Source organism: Bombus impatiens, unplaced genomic scaffold (assembly GCF_000188095.3).
Source record: "Bombus impatiens unplaced genomic scaffold, BIMP_2.2 scf_0019, whole genome shotgun sequence".
NCBI lineage: Eukaryota > Metazoa > Arthropoda > Insecta > Hymenoptera > Apidae > Bombus > Bombus impatiens.
In genome coordinates, this window is record NT_176438.1 from 279,203 (window position 1) to 296,966 (window position 17,764).

A 17,764-nucleotide genomic window follows, 5' to 3' on the forward strand; every position below is an offset into this window, starting at 1 on the left:
AAGCTTCTTATTATCAAGTGACCATGATCACATGAATACATTAAAAACAATACACGTAAGTGCAAAGTTTTGTCTAATTATATAGTATTGAAGTATCGGCAACTGGGATCTTTTCATTTTTCGAATTTTGACATGTTTATAAGCAAGAGCTTAACTACGGTTTAGAAGTATTCGTGCTTATCGGGTAATCCATGTTATCGGCAGTAGGTCGGTATAAAAAGCTGAAACCGGAATTGAAACGTAAGAATTGACATATTAGTTGTGGACGAAAAATTTCAACCTATCGATCTATCGTCCAGTCGTTCTTCGGGAGAACCAATTTTAGTTCGAACGCTTTCATTGATCGCTCGAGTATAGAATCGTAAGTTCGTGTGGGACGTTGCAGGATGTTTGCCACCGTGTTGCTAGCAATAGTAACGCTGATATTATTAATTATTTATTTAGTAGTCGGACAACATACGAGAAAAACCCCACCAGGTAATCAAAGTTATTTCTTATCAATAATATTGAGTCACGTTAGTCGACATCTTACAAAATTAGTGTATGGATCATTATACACCAAATCAGTATTCTTTTTTAATAATTTCTACGTAACCTTTATTTCGGATATACAATATAGTTAAGAGTTTTATCTTGCTAATATTTATAATTTTTGGTTTTTACAGTAAAATAAAATTGACAATAATAATGTGTTATGTTACGAAGATTAAAAATATTAGATCATTATTAGTCATGATAAGTTTTTATAATTTTTTATTGAGGTATAGAATCATTAATTTAATATTTCATCAAGATGAATGAACTAAAGGAGTTAATCTACCAATGAAGCCGTTAGCGGTGAATGTAAATCATGCGGATGTATACACTACTCGGGTTGATTGGGTCACTGAGCTGGTTTAAATTAGCGTCTTTATTGTTCCTCTAATGAAACTAATTCTTCTTGAGGCTTATCTATTTCGTCCGAATTAATTTTTTTTTTTTCGTCCGAGAAATTTTTATTCTCTATACAAAATATAAAGAGTAATACATGTTGTACTAATATTCGCATACATATTCGAATTTAGAGTAATAGAATGATCTATAATACGTTTTCGACACTGATTATAAAATCTTCGAAATATTATTATCATAATATCGATATCTATAATATAATTTATTATTATTATTTAGTACATATTTTATTATATAAATAAATTAGTATTATTTATTTTCAATTACTATAATATTTATAAAATAAAGCTCTTTGAATTTTTTGATCCCTTCCTATTCTACTTAAAACTTAAATAATTATTTTTTAATGCTCTAATCTCCGTTCTTGAAATTTATAAATTTAATACTATAGATAATAGTATATCGTATATATAATAGCATATAGTATATATATTGCTTATTATGTAAGACCATGAAACGTATTCTTTTTTCTCCTTTTTTTAAAGCTTTATTATTTTTTAGGGCCATTCTCGTGGCCGATTTTCGGCAACCAGTTTTTAATGAAGCGTTTGATTCGTGAATTTGGGGGACAGCACGAAGCGTTCCTGGAACTTTCGAAACGGTATGCTAGCGATGTGATAAGCGTAACTATGGGTAATGAAAAGGTACTGGTCATTTCTGGAAGCAAACTGTGTGAAACGGTACTGAAGAATGAGGAATTCGATGGACGACCTTGGAACGAATTTATCAAACTTCGAAATATGGGCAAAAAGCAAGGTACTAGAGTTCAAGACTATTTTTAATAGATCAGTTGAATTGAAAAAATTGTAAACAGTAATTGTTTGGTACAAGATGTTTTGAAAGATCATTCGAATAAAAAAAGAGCATATTTTGATGATTTTTATTCATTTGCATCATCAAATAGATATGTACTCATACAAATATCTATTTCAAATGGAATGCGAAATTTAGCTACAACAATTATACTAACAACAATTAATTTTCCATAAACATTTATCTTTAAAAATTATTTTATTTCCAATTGTCTTATCATATATGAAAAATGGGTTGTTGAAACTTTATTTTTATTAATTTGGATAATCAACGTCCTGCTGTAACTACGTATTATAATATTTCGCAATATAGCAGATGTGCGAAATAGATGCAACTTGATTCGAATATTAGCGATATTATCGTTTCCTGTTATTATCGATAGGCATCACAATGAACGACGGAGGAGAATGGAAGGAATTACGGAGCTGGATGTTGCGGACCATGAGGGTTTTCGGTTTTGGAAAACGCGAGATGGCGCAAATGATTAGAAAGGAACTGACCTTACTTTTGAATGAGATGAATACAGAGGGTCCGCACAAACTAAGACCGTTGATTACACCGACTGTGATAAACGTCCTCTGGTTTTTGACGACGGGAGAATCATTCAGCAGGGGCGAAAGGTACATAAATACACGTGTTCTATTGGATTTCTCTACTTTGTGTATCACCGTTTTCACGTATTCGGTCTCCCATGCGTATAAACGACTTGTTGGAATCGTTTACACGTTTGCTTAAATTCCTTTTTTTCTATGTAATGTAAGTTAATTATATTATTCATGAAAACATGTTTTACTTTCTTCATTTAGAATTGTTACAAAATCTTTTGAAGAATTTCGAAAAACAGAAATAGAACAGAAGAAAGGAAAGAAATGATTTTATTTTATTATTGCTTTGTAAAATTCGCTTCATTTAAGAAGAATTATTATTCCTTTATATTTCTTTTTTGAAAGAAAGAACAAAAATCACGGAATAAATCATTATAGAAACGAAAGTAATGATCCACAAGAATTTCGAAGCGAAACATAAAGTAGGTCACGTTCTTGAAATACATTCAATCCTGATTGATTGTTCTTTCCAATGCAGAATAGAGTCTTTTATCAAGTTGATGGAAACTCGAGCACAAGTCTTTGACATGATGGGCGGACTTATCTCTGCTTTCCCTTGGATTCGTTACATTGCACCTGAGTTCTCAGGATACAATCTTTTGTGTACGCTGAACAAAGAACTCAAGGACTTCTTAATGGTATGCCCATGATGTAAATCAATTATGACTTTACATTTATTAAATACGCTGTTTAACAATGAACTTGTTATACATGAACGTCTTTTTTGTACAGGAAACTATCATTGAGCATAAGAAGAAATACAAGCCGGGAAGTGAAGCAGATGTAATTGACATGTTCCTTCATGAAATGAAAAACCATGGGGAATCTAGCCCTATCTTCACTGGTGCGATCAAGTTTATAAGTTATTTTATTTATATTCGTAAACACATTCATATCTTTTAATTCTATCAGAATTTTATCTACTGAAAAAAATATTAGTATTTTTCATAGAACTGAAAAATAGATAATTTTTAATTTCCCTTTGGTTCTAAGAATACTGATGTTATATACTCATAGAAATATTCACGAAAGAGAAAGTATTCTCATTAGAAATTGTCGCGTACAATCCTACCAATCGTATAAGTTCGTTTTCTTACATAACATATTTTTCAGATGACCAATTGGTGATACTGTTGATTGATCTTTTCCTTGCTGGTTTTACGACCACGAGTTTAACCTTGGACTTTCTGTTATTAACTATGACGGTGTATCAGGATGTGCAGCATAAAGTACAAAAGGAAATCGACTCGGTGATACCGCGTGACAGACTTCCTGAAGTGGAGGATAAAGCAAAGTAATCAAATTTCCTGTTAAATATTCGAACTTATCTATGTAAAAATGTGGATTTAGCTGAAATTACTAATTCCTTTAATTTTTCGTTGAATCTTCTATCTTATGTTTCTTGTACAATTTTTGTTGTAATTCCTGTGTAGAAGAGCAAAAATTGTATGTTCGATGAAGAGATTAGAATAATGTAGTATGCGAGAAAAATGAAATTTTTCACTGTTATAGGCTCCCATATGTGGAGGCTGTAATAAGCGAAGTGCAACGAATGTGGCCAGTATTCCCTATAATTGGGCCGCGACGAGTTCTTCACAATACGATTCTTGACAAGTACGCGGTACCAAGAGATACCACCATTTTAGTCAATATGTACTCCATCAATAAGGATCCTAGTATCTATCCAGAGCCACACAAGTTCATGCCTGAAAGATTTATTAAAAATGACGTCTTCGAGCCAGATACATATTCTCTGCAATTTGGGAAAGGTATAAAATAGATTAGAACTTGTAAAATGTATTTTACAAATACCCAAAAATCTTCTAGCATTGTAGAATTGTAAAAATTTCTTAAAATATGCAGTCCACGTCAATGTCATTTTATCAAAGTACATAACAACGTAAATAAGATAATAGCGCTGTTCATTTATGTTTCCGGATATCTCTATGAAAGTTAGAAATACCTTTCATGAAGTTAATTAATGCAGTCATTATGAGCTAAACGAAACAGTGACGCAAAATACTGGGTACATTATGATCATTAAAAAGATGATTTTATTTATCGATACTTTCTATAGTTTTATGTGTTTGTCTCCAGGAAGAAGACGATGTCCAGGCGAAGTACTGGCGAAGTCCGCACTATTCATTTTGTTTACAGGCATAATGCAGAAGTATAATTTACGTCCAGTTCCCGGCAAAGGACCAAATTCTGTAGAAATTATATACGGCTTGACATCGTCCCCAAAGCCTTATGAGGCACTCGTGACGTCACGATATTAATACCTGCAATCCTCGTTCTTGATATATGTATAATTTCTTGCTAAATTTCTTACACTTATAACTTCCATGTATCACGTAATTAACAGGAAGTTATTCCTACAGAAAATTTCAATAGAATGTTTATGGTAAATGAAAAAAAATGCTAATTGATCAGTATGAAGAATAAAACAATAAAGACAAGGTAAAATATATTGTTCTGTACATTTGTTTTAGTATCCAGGCTGGATATACCTATTTTTATTTGTTCGATTTATTGTTTCAATGATAAAGATGTTGCCGATGCACGTTAAATGTGACGTTTCTCTGTTTTGAAGTAGCTCCACCCGTGGATAGAAGCTCGGTTTGTTTGACTTCAACAAATTTTTCTCTTGAATATTGTTTATTGTTTCTACCGCGTGAAAGTCGCTTTACGGGTCGTTTTACGTGTTCGACGAAATCAGTTCGTTTCGCAGAAGTCCAAATGTACCTTCGCTCGCACGCCACGTGGCGATTCAGTCCTTTTATATTAGGTTTCAACATGCCTGTCAAATATTTCCTTGTCACTGGAAAATAGATTCTGTAAAGCTAATAAAAATTATGTAGTTTGTATTTAAATATTGAAGATGATTCTTTTTCTTCTCAAAATTTTTTTATTATATATTTGAAGTAATTAGGAAATCATACACTCGGAGATATTACTTAATAAATAGAATAAAAACATTTCTCTATTAAATAATATAAAGCACATTCCTCGACTCTGGTGTTTAATGAATTATATTGAATCGCCATCGTGTAAGCATATGGTATCCCAATTATTATGTACAGAATAGCAATTTATTCTTAGAAGACTACTCACAATCTTCAGTTATATAATTTCCAGCTTTCATATTTGTATTCAATAAAATTATTAAAACATATAGGACATATTACACTTAATATTTTAGTCTAATTATCTATAATATTTACATTGTAGTGCAGTTTATAACGTCAGATCTCGCCGTAAGCTTGAGGTAATAAGATTTCGGTGATATAGTGAAACCATCGTATCCATTTAGATCGGGTTTGCCGTGTTCTGGTGAAATTTCAATGTCGAAGTAATGTATAACGTAGGCGAAGAATAAGAATAAGGATGTCCGGGCTAGCATTTCACCCGGACAACGTCTTTTACCTAAAAGGCAGAACGACATCATTAATTCTAGAACATTTTACCTCAGAATATGCAAAGACTTCAAATATTTACATCTACAACATTATCCATTGAATTTCTATTTAAATGACGTCTATTTGGCAATAAGAACTACATAAACTTAAAAAATATGATTTTATCTGGTGAATTATTTCCGGATTAATGAGCTGTGTGTATATATGCGTGTGTATACATATATGAGATTCGAAAATGTTTCAAGTGAAAAGAAACGAATTAAATTTGTCAAGATGAATTTCCAGTTCTTACAGAATATTTTATACAAATTTTATAGTGAGAATGATTTGTGTATGGAGACTGACCTAAACCGAATGGTATGCTAGCATTATTTTGACAGAATCGGCCATTTGCGTCGAGAAATCGCTGTGGTCGAAACTCTTCTGGATGGTCCCAATAAGTTGGATCATTTAGCACACTATGGAAATCCAGGAGAATTATAGTATTCTAAAATAACATAATAAAGAATACATAGACTGATGTTTTTATTCGGGACATTTATATTTGTAATACTTACTTTGGGTATACTATATCCGTTGAAAGTTACGTCCTTCATGGTCTTGTGAGGTACTCCAAGTGGAGCCAAGATCAAATATCTCTGTACCTATCGTAATAATGATCTGTTTATATAATTCAAAAGAAAAAAGTGCAATGGATCAGTAGTTACGATAATAAAAAGCGCGGAATCTTATGGTTATAGTATAATTAATTCCAACTATCAATTACTTCCGCAAGAAACGATTCCATCAAAGGTAGCGATGAATAATCTTCTAAAGTAGGCGATCTTAATCTACCTACGACGATATCTAGTTCTTCCTGGAGTATCTTAATCCATTCAGAGTGTAAAGATAAAAATAGGAAAGTGGTCGCTAAGGTATCTGTCGTAGTCTTTGAACCGGCTAAAAAGAGGTCCAGGCATAGGACCAATAAATTTTCCCCTTTTAAACAATTAAATTATTCTTTAGTAACAAATAGGTTATCATATTTTAATCGTATAAATAAAAGGAGATACTCACGATCAAAAATGGAATCACCTTGCTCAGTATTTTTTGAAGAAATCTCTAAAAGGAAAGCATCAATTAAATCCTGCGGTTGATTTCCAGAGAGTCGTTTTTCGTGGATATTAATCTCCTCGTCTAAGAAATTCCAAAGCTTCTGAAGTATTCTCATTAAATCATTGTAACCAGATAATTCTGGTATCATGAAGCGTAGAAATGGCATTTGCGAAACAATGCCACCCATTGTGTCCATCAATCTATGAGAAGAATATACTCGTGTAAGTATGCAAATTTATATTTACATTTGTATAACATACACCTTATGCACTCTTAACTACGATGTGATGATATTAAAAAAAAATTTGTTTCAAATTACCTGAAGGCATCGTGGACGGTCTCGAGAATTTCTACTAATTTCTCGTTTGCATAGTCAAATCTGTGTCCAGCGAACATAAACCAAAGAGAATTCAAAACTGCAATATCGAAAGCTGTATGCATTGGTACTGGACCTTTGACACTGGCACGAAGAAGGTAATTCACAAGATTATCAGCTTCGACAATCAGCTGTTGCTCCATAATTGCTTGACCTAGGCCAAAGGTTCTAAGGTGGCGCATCGTGAAACGACGACACTGAGACCACATTGGTCCTTCCGTGAATAAAATTCCTATCAAAATTTATTAATAAGAATATGTTTTAAGTAATTTTATTGTGAATTAAAAAAAAGACTAACATTACCTACCCTTCCTTTTTCCAAACGCACGGACTCTGAAAAAGAATCCATCCGGTCTTCCATTGAATTCTTCCTGAAGAAGAACTTTTTTTACCAGATCGTACGTCGAAATCACAACGGCTTTCTGATTCCCTAATTTCAGGCCCAGAATCGGCCCGTAGGTTTTCCTCAGGTCTTGAAGAGCCAAATAAGTGTATTTGTGTTTCAGTTTCAATCGTCGAAACGTGAAGAAGCAACCGATCACTGGCAACCATTTTGGACCTATTCGAATATTGAATAAAATGCGAATATTAAAGAAACTGATGAAATATATTAATTTATTAGACTAACTAAATAAGTTGAAGCAATTGTTATTACTCTCATAAAATTTGTCTTAGATTTTATAAAAAAGGTTAAAGTTAGGAATTAATATATTTGCTATTAATTACACATTGATTGTTCACCGACCAGGAGGAAAGTTGTGCGGTTTGATGCAATCATAAACGCCAAACATAAAAAGGAGTATAAGGAGAAGAGAGATGGTCGCGTAGAGCATCTTGAAATGCACTGATACTTCAGCTCGGGACTTCAAATGCAGCTACTATACCAAGCATATATACGTATTGTAACAAAAACGATTCTAGTGGCACTCTGTGATATTATCGGTGTGACACCCATGGCCTCTGACAAAAATATCTTTTTGTCTGACACATCCTTTTCATGGTGCTCTTCTCACTCTGTGCTCCGTTTGAAAAAATGTTATCTGTTTCTTTTCTTCTTTTTTTAAGACTATGATACAACAAAAACTCAACGTGAGATAAATCGCTTAGTTGAACTTAACAATCATTGTCGTTTATGTAATATCGTAGAAGAAATTCTTCGGCGAAAGTCTCCACGCTTTCGATCATAAGAAAAGTACTGTGAATTGTTTATTTAAGAGGAGCAACGATTTCAAATTTGAAACGCTATTTTTGAAAAGATTGAAGAAGAATAAAAATTCTGTGAATTTGGTGGTTGTTAATGGTCTGTGGTTTCTACTTGTCTATTTATAAGCAGTTTACTTATGAAGAATGCTTGAAATACTGAATACACGAGGTTAAATTCTTCTTGAAATGAAAGAGAATAACCCCAACCTAAAGAGAAGAGAATAACCTAACCCCAACCTAACCCCAACCTAACCCACAAATAAAAAAGATATTATTTCTCCTTTTACTTTTCAAATACGATTTCTGAAAAAAATGATGGATAATTAAAATAATAATTGTTCCATTAGCTTATATTCAGCTCACTAAGGTCAATGAAACATACTGAAATAACAAGAACCGACTACCTGTTTATTTTCATTATAGCTTACAAAAAAAGAGGCGCCATAGAAACTGTACTTTCGAAGTTGCTGCTGAATTATTTCCTGGTTAAATAAACTAATTGAAGTTAACCGATCCAACAGGTTTTGCATTTCTGTCAGTTGCAATTTATGGTTACCTACTAATTATATCATATCCGCTGCATTTGTAATGTCGTGTTGTTGTTGACCTTCCGTAACATGAAGTGGCAGTAACACGAAACTTTCCGATACACCCACGATCTCGAATAATTCTGTTGGAAAGTTTTGGAAAGTAACTCTGACCTACAACTTTTTTCTAAATCAAAGATCAAAATCCGATCATTATAAATATTGAAATCAAAAATAGTGTTATATAAAATGATCAATGATGTTTCTCTTATATTTAATCATTTGATATATTACTACTCATAAAAATATATTATATTATAGGAATATATTCATTGCTTCACATGTGATTATTTAATATGGCGCTTAATTAGATTTTATGATCATGCAAGATGTTATATCGTAATTTTCTTTCTAGACAATCGTTTACACATTGATATACCTACACGTGTTTGAGTATGTATTTTAAAACAAACATAAGTCGACGTCGTGCGCTTGGACACGTATGTTTTATGAGCAATGTTTGCAGATACACGTCGATGAAGTAGTAGCAATAAACATTTTTTTTAACTTTTCCATAAATGTTTTCAATCTTCATTCATTCGCTTTCTTTTTTTTGGAAAAAAAAATAATATAATAAGTTTTATGTATTTACGAATGTAGACTTAATCTTTATATATAGAAATACTTTCCTTATTACCACTTTCTAATAGAGTAAAATGTTGTACAGTTGCTAGGAAAAAATCACATACAGCCACTTTTGGTTTCGCCGCCATTAAATTCACGCCAATCCTAACCAATCGTAATTTATGTTAGAAATTACTCGAAGGCGGCGCTAATGGATCATTGTTTATGCGCGTGAAACTTACTTAATACGTCCTAATTCCTCATTGCTCTCGTAAACTCGTAAAATTGCTTACTATTGTGGTAATTGGTTGGTATTGAACTCGCAAGATTTCCATTTAACCATAAAATCACCTTCAGAAACGTAGAAAAGAATATATTCTTAAGGAAATAACCTTGGACACTTAATCGTTTCATCTGAAAGATATTCTAAATATGTATGTATTGGCTTCTTCCGAAAGGTTCGTTTCGTTTTTATTATAAATTCCTAGCAAATAATATTATTGCTGTTAGTTGGATACTAAAGAAAATTAAGGGGAAACGTAAAAAAATTCATTAATAAAACAGGTTCATTTTTTCAGTAAAATAATATTAAATCTCATATATACATACCAAGATATATACATACCTCTATCTGTCTCATTCACCAAGTATAACATAGTCCCATTATTATGTATTTATCATAATCTTTACAAAACTTATTCCAAATACATAAGCCAGAGATGAAATACTCTATGAGAGCCTATAGAAGCTATTTAAAAGAATTCATTGTTAAAAAGGCCAACAGTTTTTTAAGAAAAGCTCGTGAAACTACAAACGGTGAAAAATCTAATTCTAGTTAAATCTTTCCTAACTCTTAATCATTCCAAACCAAACAGCATTAAAAAGTTGAAGTAAATAATACGAAATATTTTAGGTTCACAGAAATTCTTCGGTAAATGTTTCTAATCAAATATATATTATTTCCTAACGAAATCTCACCTAGTTCGTCGAACCTATGAACGTCAAGGAGATAAAACGTTGTCACAATTTGTAACGAAACGAACGAGAGAAAGAGGTCCGGAGAAAAGTGGAAATCATTGGCCGGCTGAAGAGATCGATTAGAAAATATACGTGTACGACATTTCTCCAATTCTATTTTCTTCCCCGAGCGAAACACATTGGATGAAAAGTCTGACCCTGCGGTATAGTTGGATTAAAGCAAAAGTTTCTCTCGTCGTGCATTGAGGCCGATTCCACTGCGCAATGTACACATACATACAACCTATTAAGCCGAGTTTATACTTGATGAACAGATACGAACAAACATAAACGACATCAATGAATCAACGTGATAAGCATCAACAAACATGATTGCTTAGTAGATGACACACCAAGTGTGATTTAAATTGCAATGAAGCTTCCACTAGTCATAGGTTAGGTTAGGCTCTGAACTTTATCAATTAACAAGGAAGTTCTAAAAAACCTGGAGTATACAGTTGCTTACGAAAGTATTTGAATATTTATAGAAACCTTCTTTTGTTATGCGAAACGATTCTGAAATTGATGAAAGTGATGAAACGCGACTATTATGATTATACCGATACATTTCAAACAAATCTGAAACTAATACATAGAAGTTGCAAGACATTGTCTTGCAGGCACTTATATATTTCGTAGAGATCATAAAAGTGTTTAAACAATGAATTATCTATTATATTAATAATCTTCAATGTCTAATGGCAGCATGTTTAACACCTATTACATGTATAAGATGGTTATTCATGTGTATGTACTAACTTTTTACTAAATATATGTTTGCAATAAAGGACTTGTAACTTTTATATGCATTTTTAGATTGATTTCATATTTTATCAAATATAATCAGAATAGTCGGGTCTCGTATTGCCTATGAAATTTTAAATTGGTTAATAGGTACAATATATTAAATTGGCATAACATGTATACCTACATAAAAGTTTTTTATAATTGATGTTCAAATACTTTCATGAGACTTTTAGCTTTTTGAGACTGTAGCTTTTCCGCATTAAATACAAATACCTGATCTATGTTTGTTTATTGTAACGATATTGGATTACTTCTCAAAGTTGGCTTGAAGAACTGGTGGGCATAGCGATGTCTTGTTAAAGAAGGAAAATCCAATCAGCCAATTAATGTGGAGCTACTGTAAAGGTTTGCGTTCATTTGTCAGGTGCAGACCCGGCTTTATAAAGCAGTTGGATAACTCAAAGAGAATACAGTATAGCGGCAAGAATTAATTTATGTCGCTGAATGCATGTGAGCCGCACCACTCTCATATGTGTGGGTGCACGGATACTTTCTCTACGGTCGAGGTCTCCCATATACAACCCGACACGACTTCCTTCCATACAGATTCGAACTTTCTCCGGTTTTTCAGTAGCAGCGGCGGCTACAACCGCGTGGCCATGTTGCGTCATGTCGAGTGGATCCTCGGATGACGAAGCGAAATGCGATAGTGTTAATGAAATATGTATTAACAAACTGTACCGGTAATACCGGCGTATTAGTGTAGATTGCGATTTGGATGTAGAATATATGAAAAAGAAGCGAGAAGAAATACTATAAGAAAATATTGAAGTTATGTTTGTCGATGATTCGTGTAGCAAATATTTACTTAGTTCTTGCTTTTGCGGAATGTTCTAATCTTGAGTAGGTTCTGGAATTTATATATTACTTAGTTAACGTGGAGCAATGCCATGTGAAAATTTGTAATAATAGGAAGTTTTTCTTTATTAGGCTTTTCTTTCTTTGCTATGTAGATTTACTGTAATTTTCTATAATCTTCATTCGTAATACCTCTAAAAAATATGTGTGATAATCAGGTGAAATAATAACAAAATTGTTTTAACAAAATATTAATCAACTTTATTTGTAACGGCATCGGTTAACAAAAGTAACAACAACATTGTATAAAAAGGGGGAGTAGAAAATATACATACATAAAGATAAAACGCGTTAGGGTCAGGGCCGTGTCAGTCGATTAATCCTTCGAAAACTTAACTCTCTACAACTTATTATACGACTAAGATAATATATACAGCGGCTTATGTTACAATACTCTTGAATAGGTTTTTATACAAGCTATAGATTTTTATACTGCTCGATCAGTGATTGGTAAACCCAAAGTTGGCTGTCTGACCGCTTTGATTTTTCGATGCTGGTGGTGGCACCAGGTCCTGACTGATCGATGGAGTTTCAGTCTTCGAAGATCTATCCCATCTAACCTTGTTCTCGTCGATTCGATGTTGCTGTTGCTGAGCCTGAGCGTTCTGCTTTGAAGCAGCATCAGAACTGTACGGAACTATCTGAGAACTTTGAGTTTCTGTATCTTTTCGGTCTTCCCAACCATGGTGATGGGGATGGTGGTCGTCTGCGGGGAACCATTCTGATATCCAAACTGGTTTCCAAATCTTCTTCCATGCTGGAACCCAAATTTCCTTCCAAGCTGGTACCCAAATCTGTTTCCAAGCTTCTTTCCAGGCTAATTTCTTATCAGGTATCCACTCAAGTTTCTTGTCAGTCTTCCAAATCTGTTTCCAAGCCTCTTTCCATTCGAGCTTCTTATCAGGCACCCAAATAAGTTTCTTAGATGGTTTCCAAATCTGCTTCCATTCTTCCTTCCAGATAAGCTTCTTGTCATCTACCCAAATTTGCTTTTTGGCCGGCTTCCAGATTTGCTTCCAGGCTTCCACCCACTCCAGCTTCTTGTCCGGTACCCAGATCTGTTTTTTCGCTGGTTTCCAATACTTTTTCCATAGTGGTTTCCATATCAGTTTCTTCTTCCACAGATCGTGACTAGTGTACTGCCATCCATGGTTATCGGTGCCGTGGAAGTGCTCACCAGGAATGCCGATTTTCACCCATTCAGGGATCCAGATTTTTTTCCAGGCTGGTACCTGAATCTCCTTCCACGCTGGTACTTGAATTTCCTTCCAAACCGGTTTCCAGATCTTCTTCCACGCGGGCACCTGAATTTCCTTCCAGGCTGGCACCTTTATAGGTTTCCAAACGGGTTTCCAAATCTTTTTCCAGGCTGGTACCTGAATGTCCTTCCACACTGGGACCTGTATCTCCTTCCACACGGGCTTCCAAATTTTTTTCCAAGCTGGCACCTGAATGTCTTTCCATACTGCCTTCTGTGTTGGTACCCACACGGGTTTCCAAATTTTCTTCCACGCGGGCTTCCAAATTTGTTTCTTTGCTGGTTTCCAGATTTTCTTCCATCCTGGCTTCCAAATCAGTTTCTTCTTCCAATAGCCATGATCGTGGTGATGATGGTGATGATCGTCATGGTGTTCTTCGAGCGCTCCATTGCCTCCATCGCCACCACCTCCTCCAGAATGACCAAAACCACCACCAATGTCACCTCCACTGGAATGGCCAAAAGTACCGCCAATGTCACCTCCAGAATGACCAAAACCACCGCCGATGTCACCACCGCCAGAGTGACCAAAGCCACCTCCTCCAGAATGGCCGAAACCACCTCCTGTATCACCACCGTGAGCGCTAAAGTCTCCACCGTGACCACCTAGATCTCCACCGTGACCACTTAGATCTCCACCGTGACCACCTAGATCTCCACCGTAACCGGTAGCTAAACCGCCACCATGGCCTCCCAAATCATCACCCCATCTCTTCTGTGCCGCTGTGCCATATCTATGTTCGAAAGTTATTTAAAAAACTATAATAATTTACTAGTAAACTTGCTATAGTATTGCTATGACATTTACTACAGTATTTGAATTGTTTAAAAGAAAAATATTTTAATCCTGAAAGATCATAGAAATAGTATATAGTAAGAATGATTTTAATTACATTAAAAGTTCTATTTATGTTTTTAGTAAAAATAATAAAATGTACACTTACGGAATTTGTTGCTGAGACCTCTGTTCCTGCAGTTGATTCTGATCCACTGCCTTGCTCGCCACAAGTGCGGCTTGCAGTAGCACTACTAGTGCAGCCTGTGAACAACGTAATTGCAGCTATTACAGAATTTCTCTATAAGTAACATGCTAGCAAATGTCACTATTTAACGCCGTCTGCCTTAACTATTTTTGAGTTCCAGATATAATTACGTTTAAATCTTGATGAGAAAACTGAAACATACAATACAAGACACGGAGAAATTTTGATTTTTTTATGGTAATATTCTAGTCATGACTTTTAACCGCTGTTCGTTTATGGTACATCACTTTCGAAACTCGTTGCCAATCGATAATCAAGTAACACGTTTGTAGACAAATAGTGACTGTCGCCCTACAGTTCCGGTTCTGTCCATCGTTGTTCTCGAATTGTTATACATGGTTGAGGAGAAATACTATGAGCATCGAAGAAAACAGGATCGTTTAAAATTATAATAAATAAGAGAAATATCTAGTTCAATGTTTCTGCAATATTAAATATTTTAAAACTTAAATTATATTATCAGATATTATTTTCTAGATTTATGATTATTCATGAAAGGTATTCACATTTTACCTATATTTTATTATATTATGTCTGGACAACAAAATGATTAAAAACGATCTACATAGTACCATATAAATTAACCATAGATTCTATTTTTCAGATAAATAACCTGGAGCGTCTAACGTTGGCCCAATCGTTAAATGGTAATCAACATTACTTTACCAGAAACTTCAAGTACGATGATCTTAATAGTCAAGTCGATCACCATTCTTCAATCATGACACTCGCTACTTACTCCAGATATGACGAATCTCAAAGACATCACCGATTATTTCGCTTGCACCCTTGCTACGATGAAATCGTTCGAGAACATCCACCTTACTCAGATGCGATAGTTAAAAGAATCACGATTTGTGGATAAGGTCGAGAAACTTAATCGAAACAAATGTTTTAAAAGAAAAACTAACCACGCATCCCGGGCGAATCCTCATATTTTTCGCAATGCCGCCCGTCGGGCTCGGGCCGCGTACTCTTGTTCCCTAAGTGCAGGAAAACGTAAGTTACTTCGTCCAATCAGCGGAACGCCGTTGTTATATAGGCGCGTATTCTCCCCCAGTGCTATCGTCGGAAGGTGACTTGTGGACGTGGTGCGCCTGGGCCAGGTGCTGAAGGTGGTGGTAAAATCGTCCTGGTGGAGGAGGCAGTCCACATAGTCAGAGGAAATCGAGACACGATGGTGGTGGGCTCCGAGGGGACGACGTTACGGAAAGCCCGTAACTTGACTACCTAGCGATGGAACCGATTTTATTCTTTTCTGTTGGCTGACCACAGTTTGTTACATGAAGGTACTATCATGTTCTTGTAAGGTTTTCCTTTTTTGTGGATCTATATTTACAATATTTCAAATTTCAATGCTATTTCCTTTCTTAAGGAAAGTTCTTAAACTAAGTAGTCGTTTTTGGAGATAATCAGGGCAGTATAATAGAAAACTATAATATAATTTATATATTATATTATGTATTTATAATTTAATATAATTTAATTTAATTAAATATATTTCATTTAATATAAAGATACTGGCTATATTATTTAGGAAAATTAATATGACAGAAAATGTCGTTATACATGTTATACAACATTTTTAGCCTAAGTATAATATTACTAGAATATTGATACTATACTGTACATGATATGTATTTTACTCATATAACTATTTACAGAATTCAAAAGGAATCTCCACAATTGATTTCACTACAAAATCTGTTCTACCTATCCTCTGCTCCTCATAATTGATATTGTATATTCTATAATTAGTATCCTATTCCATATTCCATAGTAACGCTAACAAAAAACATCCATAAAATAATTTGTAGAGCTCAGAAGGGACTTAATCCCATCGCTACGTTCGCTCTCCTTCTTCCTTGCCGGAGTCCACCTCCCACGAGCAGACTGGCGATCTTACTTTATACTATACCACGATGGGCTATCGTTCCGGAGAAAGTGATCGGGAACGCGATCCGGTCGGGCGAGCCTGACGGTTTCGTTCTCTTGGTATTTACGCGGCTCTGTCCAGCGAAGGCGAAGTTCACGGGTAAGCAAGGTTATGTAGCAAGGTTATACCTGGTGTTCCAGATTACCTGAGAAGGGAAAAGTGGTGGCAAAAAGAGATCGATCGGCGCCACTTCGTGTTTCATGTAAATTTTTTCCCTTTGTATGATCGGACCGATTTCGGGACATCCAACCGTTTCACATCCACTGCTGGTTTCTCTTCTGGAAGGCCCCACGGCTGGACCAGCATCGTTTTTCCTTTCACATATCCTGTCATCGTTGATAAGCGCCGGAAGGCGTACGATCGATGTCACATCAAATTTTGCCACTTGATTGAGGAGCATATATTAAAGTAAGAAAAAGTTTCTCCATCTGTAAAAGACTAAAAGGAATTGGATGTTTAAGAGCTGAAGAAAAAGGTGTTGCGAATAATAGAAATATAGAAATAGAAATTTGTATCATAAATTATAGAATCTCCAGTTATATTCCTTAATCCGTAATTTCTTTTAATAAGGAAAAGTACGTATTCATAAAAGTGTCGTATAGAAAATCGCGGAACTAATTGTTGCTGCTAGGCACAATCATGGTTTCGTCTTTACATCGAGTGAAAATAAATTTCCTGATGCGTCCTTATTCATTAATGATTTCTAATGCGTTCTGTTTCATTAATTACGCAGACGGTTTGGGTAGATCAACTTCCGAATGAGATTCCGTTTACGCAATTTTGCTACCCGTTCAGTTATTCAACAGTCACGAGACAAACAGAAATATAGTAATTACTTATTTAATCTAATATCTCGTCTCAAGATCATTGATTGAAATATGTCCAAGATATACAATTTTATGTACAACACAATTTTGCTCCTTGGAAGAGGGACTCACATTCCTATATGTTACATACTTTCGCAAGATTTAATTGTCTGAAACGAAACAACGGACACGGATTATGGTGGCGTTGCGTTTTATTTGAAAAGCTCATAATCACAGACGCCTGCATCAGTGAAAGTTCACGCTAAAGTGGGAAAAAATATTACAATGCAAAAGATACGACTCCTGTTACCTCTTTGAGATTTTAACCATTAGTAATCACGAAATATATGTCAACATTCCAAATTTAATGGAATATATGTAATTTAAAAGAATAATGGCACAAATGAGGCTGTCAGAGAAACAATA

At 34.6% G+C, this 17,764-nt stretch overlaps 3 protein-coding genes and 3 long non-coding RNA genes across 10 annotated transcripts; 2 read left to right on the top strand and 4 right to left on the bottom strand.

Annotated features, from left to right (window-relative positions):
* The first annotated feature begins 134 nt into the window (after window positions 1-134).
* On the top strand, window positions 135-4,840 carry LOC100741283 (probable cytochrome P450 305a1). Its single transcript, XM_003484679.3, has 8 exons — window positions 135-477; window positions 1,453-1,707; window positions 2,147-2,384; window positions 2,848-3,007; window positions 3,102-3,213; window positions 3,483-3,663; window positions 3,882-4,138; window positions 4,467-4,840. The coding sequence occupies exons 1-8, from the start codon at window positions 387-389 to the stop codon at window positions 4,646-4,648; spliced, it is 1,476 nt and encodes a 491-aa protein (XP_003484727.1). The 5' UTR covers window positions 135-386; the 3' UTR covers window positions 4,649-4,840.
* Window positions 4,841-5,549: 709 nt separating this feature from the next.
* LOC100741407 (methyl farnesoate epoxidase) lies at window positions 5,550-8,654 on the bottom strand. The gene is made up of 8 exons (XM_003484680.4): window positions 8,005-8,654; window positions 7,567-7,818; window positions 7,203-7,491; window positions 6,845-7,083; window positions 6,555-6,766; window positions 6,346-6,432; window positions 6,134-6,275; window positions 5,550-5,795 (listed from the first exon to the last, which is right to left on the bottom strand). The coding sequence occupies exons 1-8, from the start codon at window positions 8,090-8,092 to the stop codon at window positions 5,590-5,592; spliced, it is 1,515 nt and encodes a 504-aa protein (XP_003484728.1). The 5' UTR covers window positions 8,093-8,654; the 3' UTR covers window positions 5,550-5,589.
* A 194-nt stretch (window positions 8,655-8,848) lies between these two features.
* Window positions 8,849-9,111, bottom strand: LOC117151424. Its single transcript, XR_004461335.1, has 2 exons — window positions 9,023-9,111; window positions 8,849-8,944 (listed from the first exon to the last, which is right to left on the bottom strand). It is a non-coding gene; the product is annotated as an uncharacterized LOC117151424 (long non-coding RNA).
* A 321-nt stretch (window positions 9,112-9,432) lies between these two features.
* On the bottom strand, window positions 9,433-11,435 carry LOC117151410. 4 transcript variants are annotated; one of them, XR_004461313.1, is made up of 4 exons: window positions 10,592-11,434; window positions 10,239-10,361; window positions 9,856-10,097; window positions 9,433-9,778 (listed from the first exon to the last, which is right to left on the bottom strand). It is a non-coding gene; the product is annotated as an uncharacterized LOC117151410 (long non-coding RNA). The 4 variants fall into 4 exon arrangements; XR_004461308.1 differs by having other exon boundaries at window positions 9,856-10,361; window positions 10,592-11,435; XR_004461312.1 differs by having other exon boundaries at window positions 10,239-11,433.
* A 16-nt stretch (window positions 11,436-11,451) lies between these two features.
* Window positions 11,452-14,933, bottom strand: LOC100746761. The gene is made up of 3 exons (XM_033318935.1): window positions 14,892-14,933; window positions 14,498-14,613; window positions 11,452-14,287 (listed from the first exon to the last, which is right to left on the bottom strand). Exons 1-3 carry the CDS (start codon window positions 14,931-14,933, stop codon window positions 12,736-12,738), a joined length of 1,710 nt encoding a protein of 569 aa, XP_033174826.1. The 3' UTR covers window positions 11,452-12,735.
* Window positions 14,934-15,105: 172 nt separating this feature from the next.
* Window positions 15,106-17,165, top strand: LOC117151415. 2 transcript variants are annotated; one of them, XR_004461323.1, is made up of 5 exons: window positions 15,106-15,243; window positions 15,341-15,595; window positions 15,657-15,885; window positions 16,414-16,631; window positions 16,818-17,165. It is a non-coding gene; the product is annotated as an uncharacterized LOC117151415 (long non-coding RNA). The 2 variants fall into 2 exon arrangements; XR_004461322.1 differs by having other exon boundaries at window positions 15,108-15,595.
* The last annotated feature ends 599 nt before the right edge of the window (window positions 17,166-17,764 follow it).

Bases quoted from the DNA above. Each gene is read 5' to 3' on its own strand.
- LOC100741283 (XM_003484679.3), top strand. From the start codon at position 387: ATGTTTGCCACCGTGTTGCTAGCAATAGTAACGCTGATATTATTAATT. The intron at 478-1,452 runs GTAATCAAAGTT...ATTATTTTTTAG, and splicing joins TACGAGAAAAACCCCACCAG to GGCCATTCTCGTGGCCGATT. The intron at 3,008-3,101 runs GTATGCCCATGA...TTTTTTGTACAG, and splicing joins AACTCAAGGACTTCTTAATG to GAAACTATCATTGAGCATAA.
- LOC100746761 (XM_033318935.1), bottom strand. From the start codon at position 14,933: ATGTATAACAATTCGAGAACAACGATGGACAGAACCGGAACT. The intron at 14,614-14,891 runs GTAGGGCGACAG...ATTCTGTAATAG, and splicing joins CGATGGACAGAACCGGAACT to CTGCAATTACGTTGTTCACA. The intron at 14,288-14,497 runs GTAAGTGTACAT...TTTCGAACATAG, and splicing joins AGGTCTCAGCAACAAATTCC to ATATGGCACAGCGGCACAGA.
- LOC100741407 (XM_003484680.4), bottom strand. From the start codon at position 8,092: ATGCTCTACGCGACCATCTCTCTTCTCCTTATACTCCTTTTTATGTTT. The intron at 7,819-8,004 runs GTCGGTGAACAA...ATATTCGAATAG, and splicing joins ACCGCACAACTTTCCTCCTG to GTCCAAAATGGTTGCCAGTG. The intron at 7,492-7,566 runs GTAGGTAATGTT...AAATTTTGATAG, and splicing joins TGCGTTTGGAAAAAGGAAGG to GAATTTTATTCACGGAAGGA.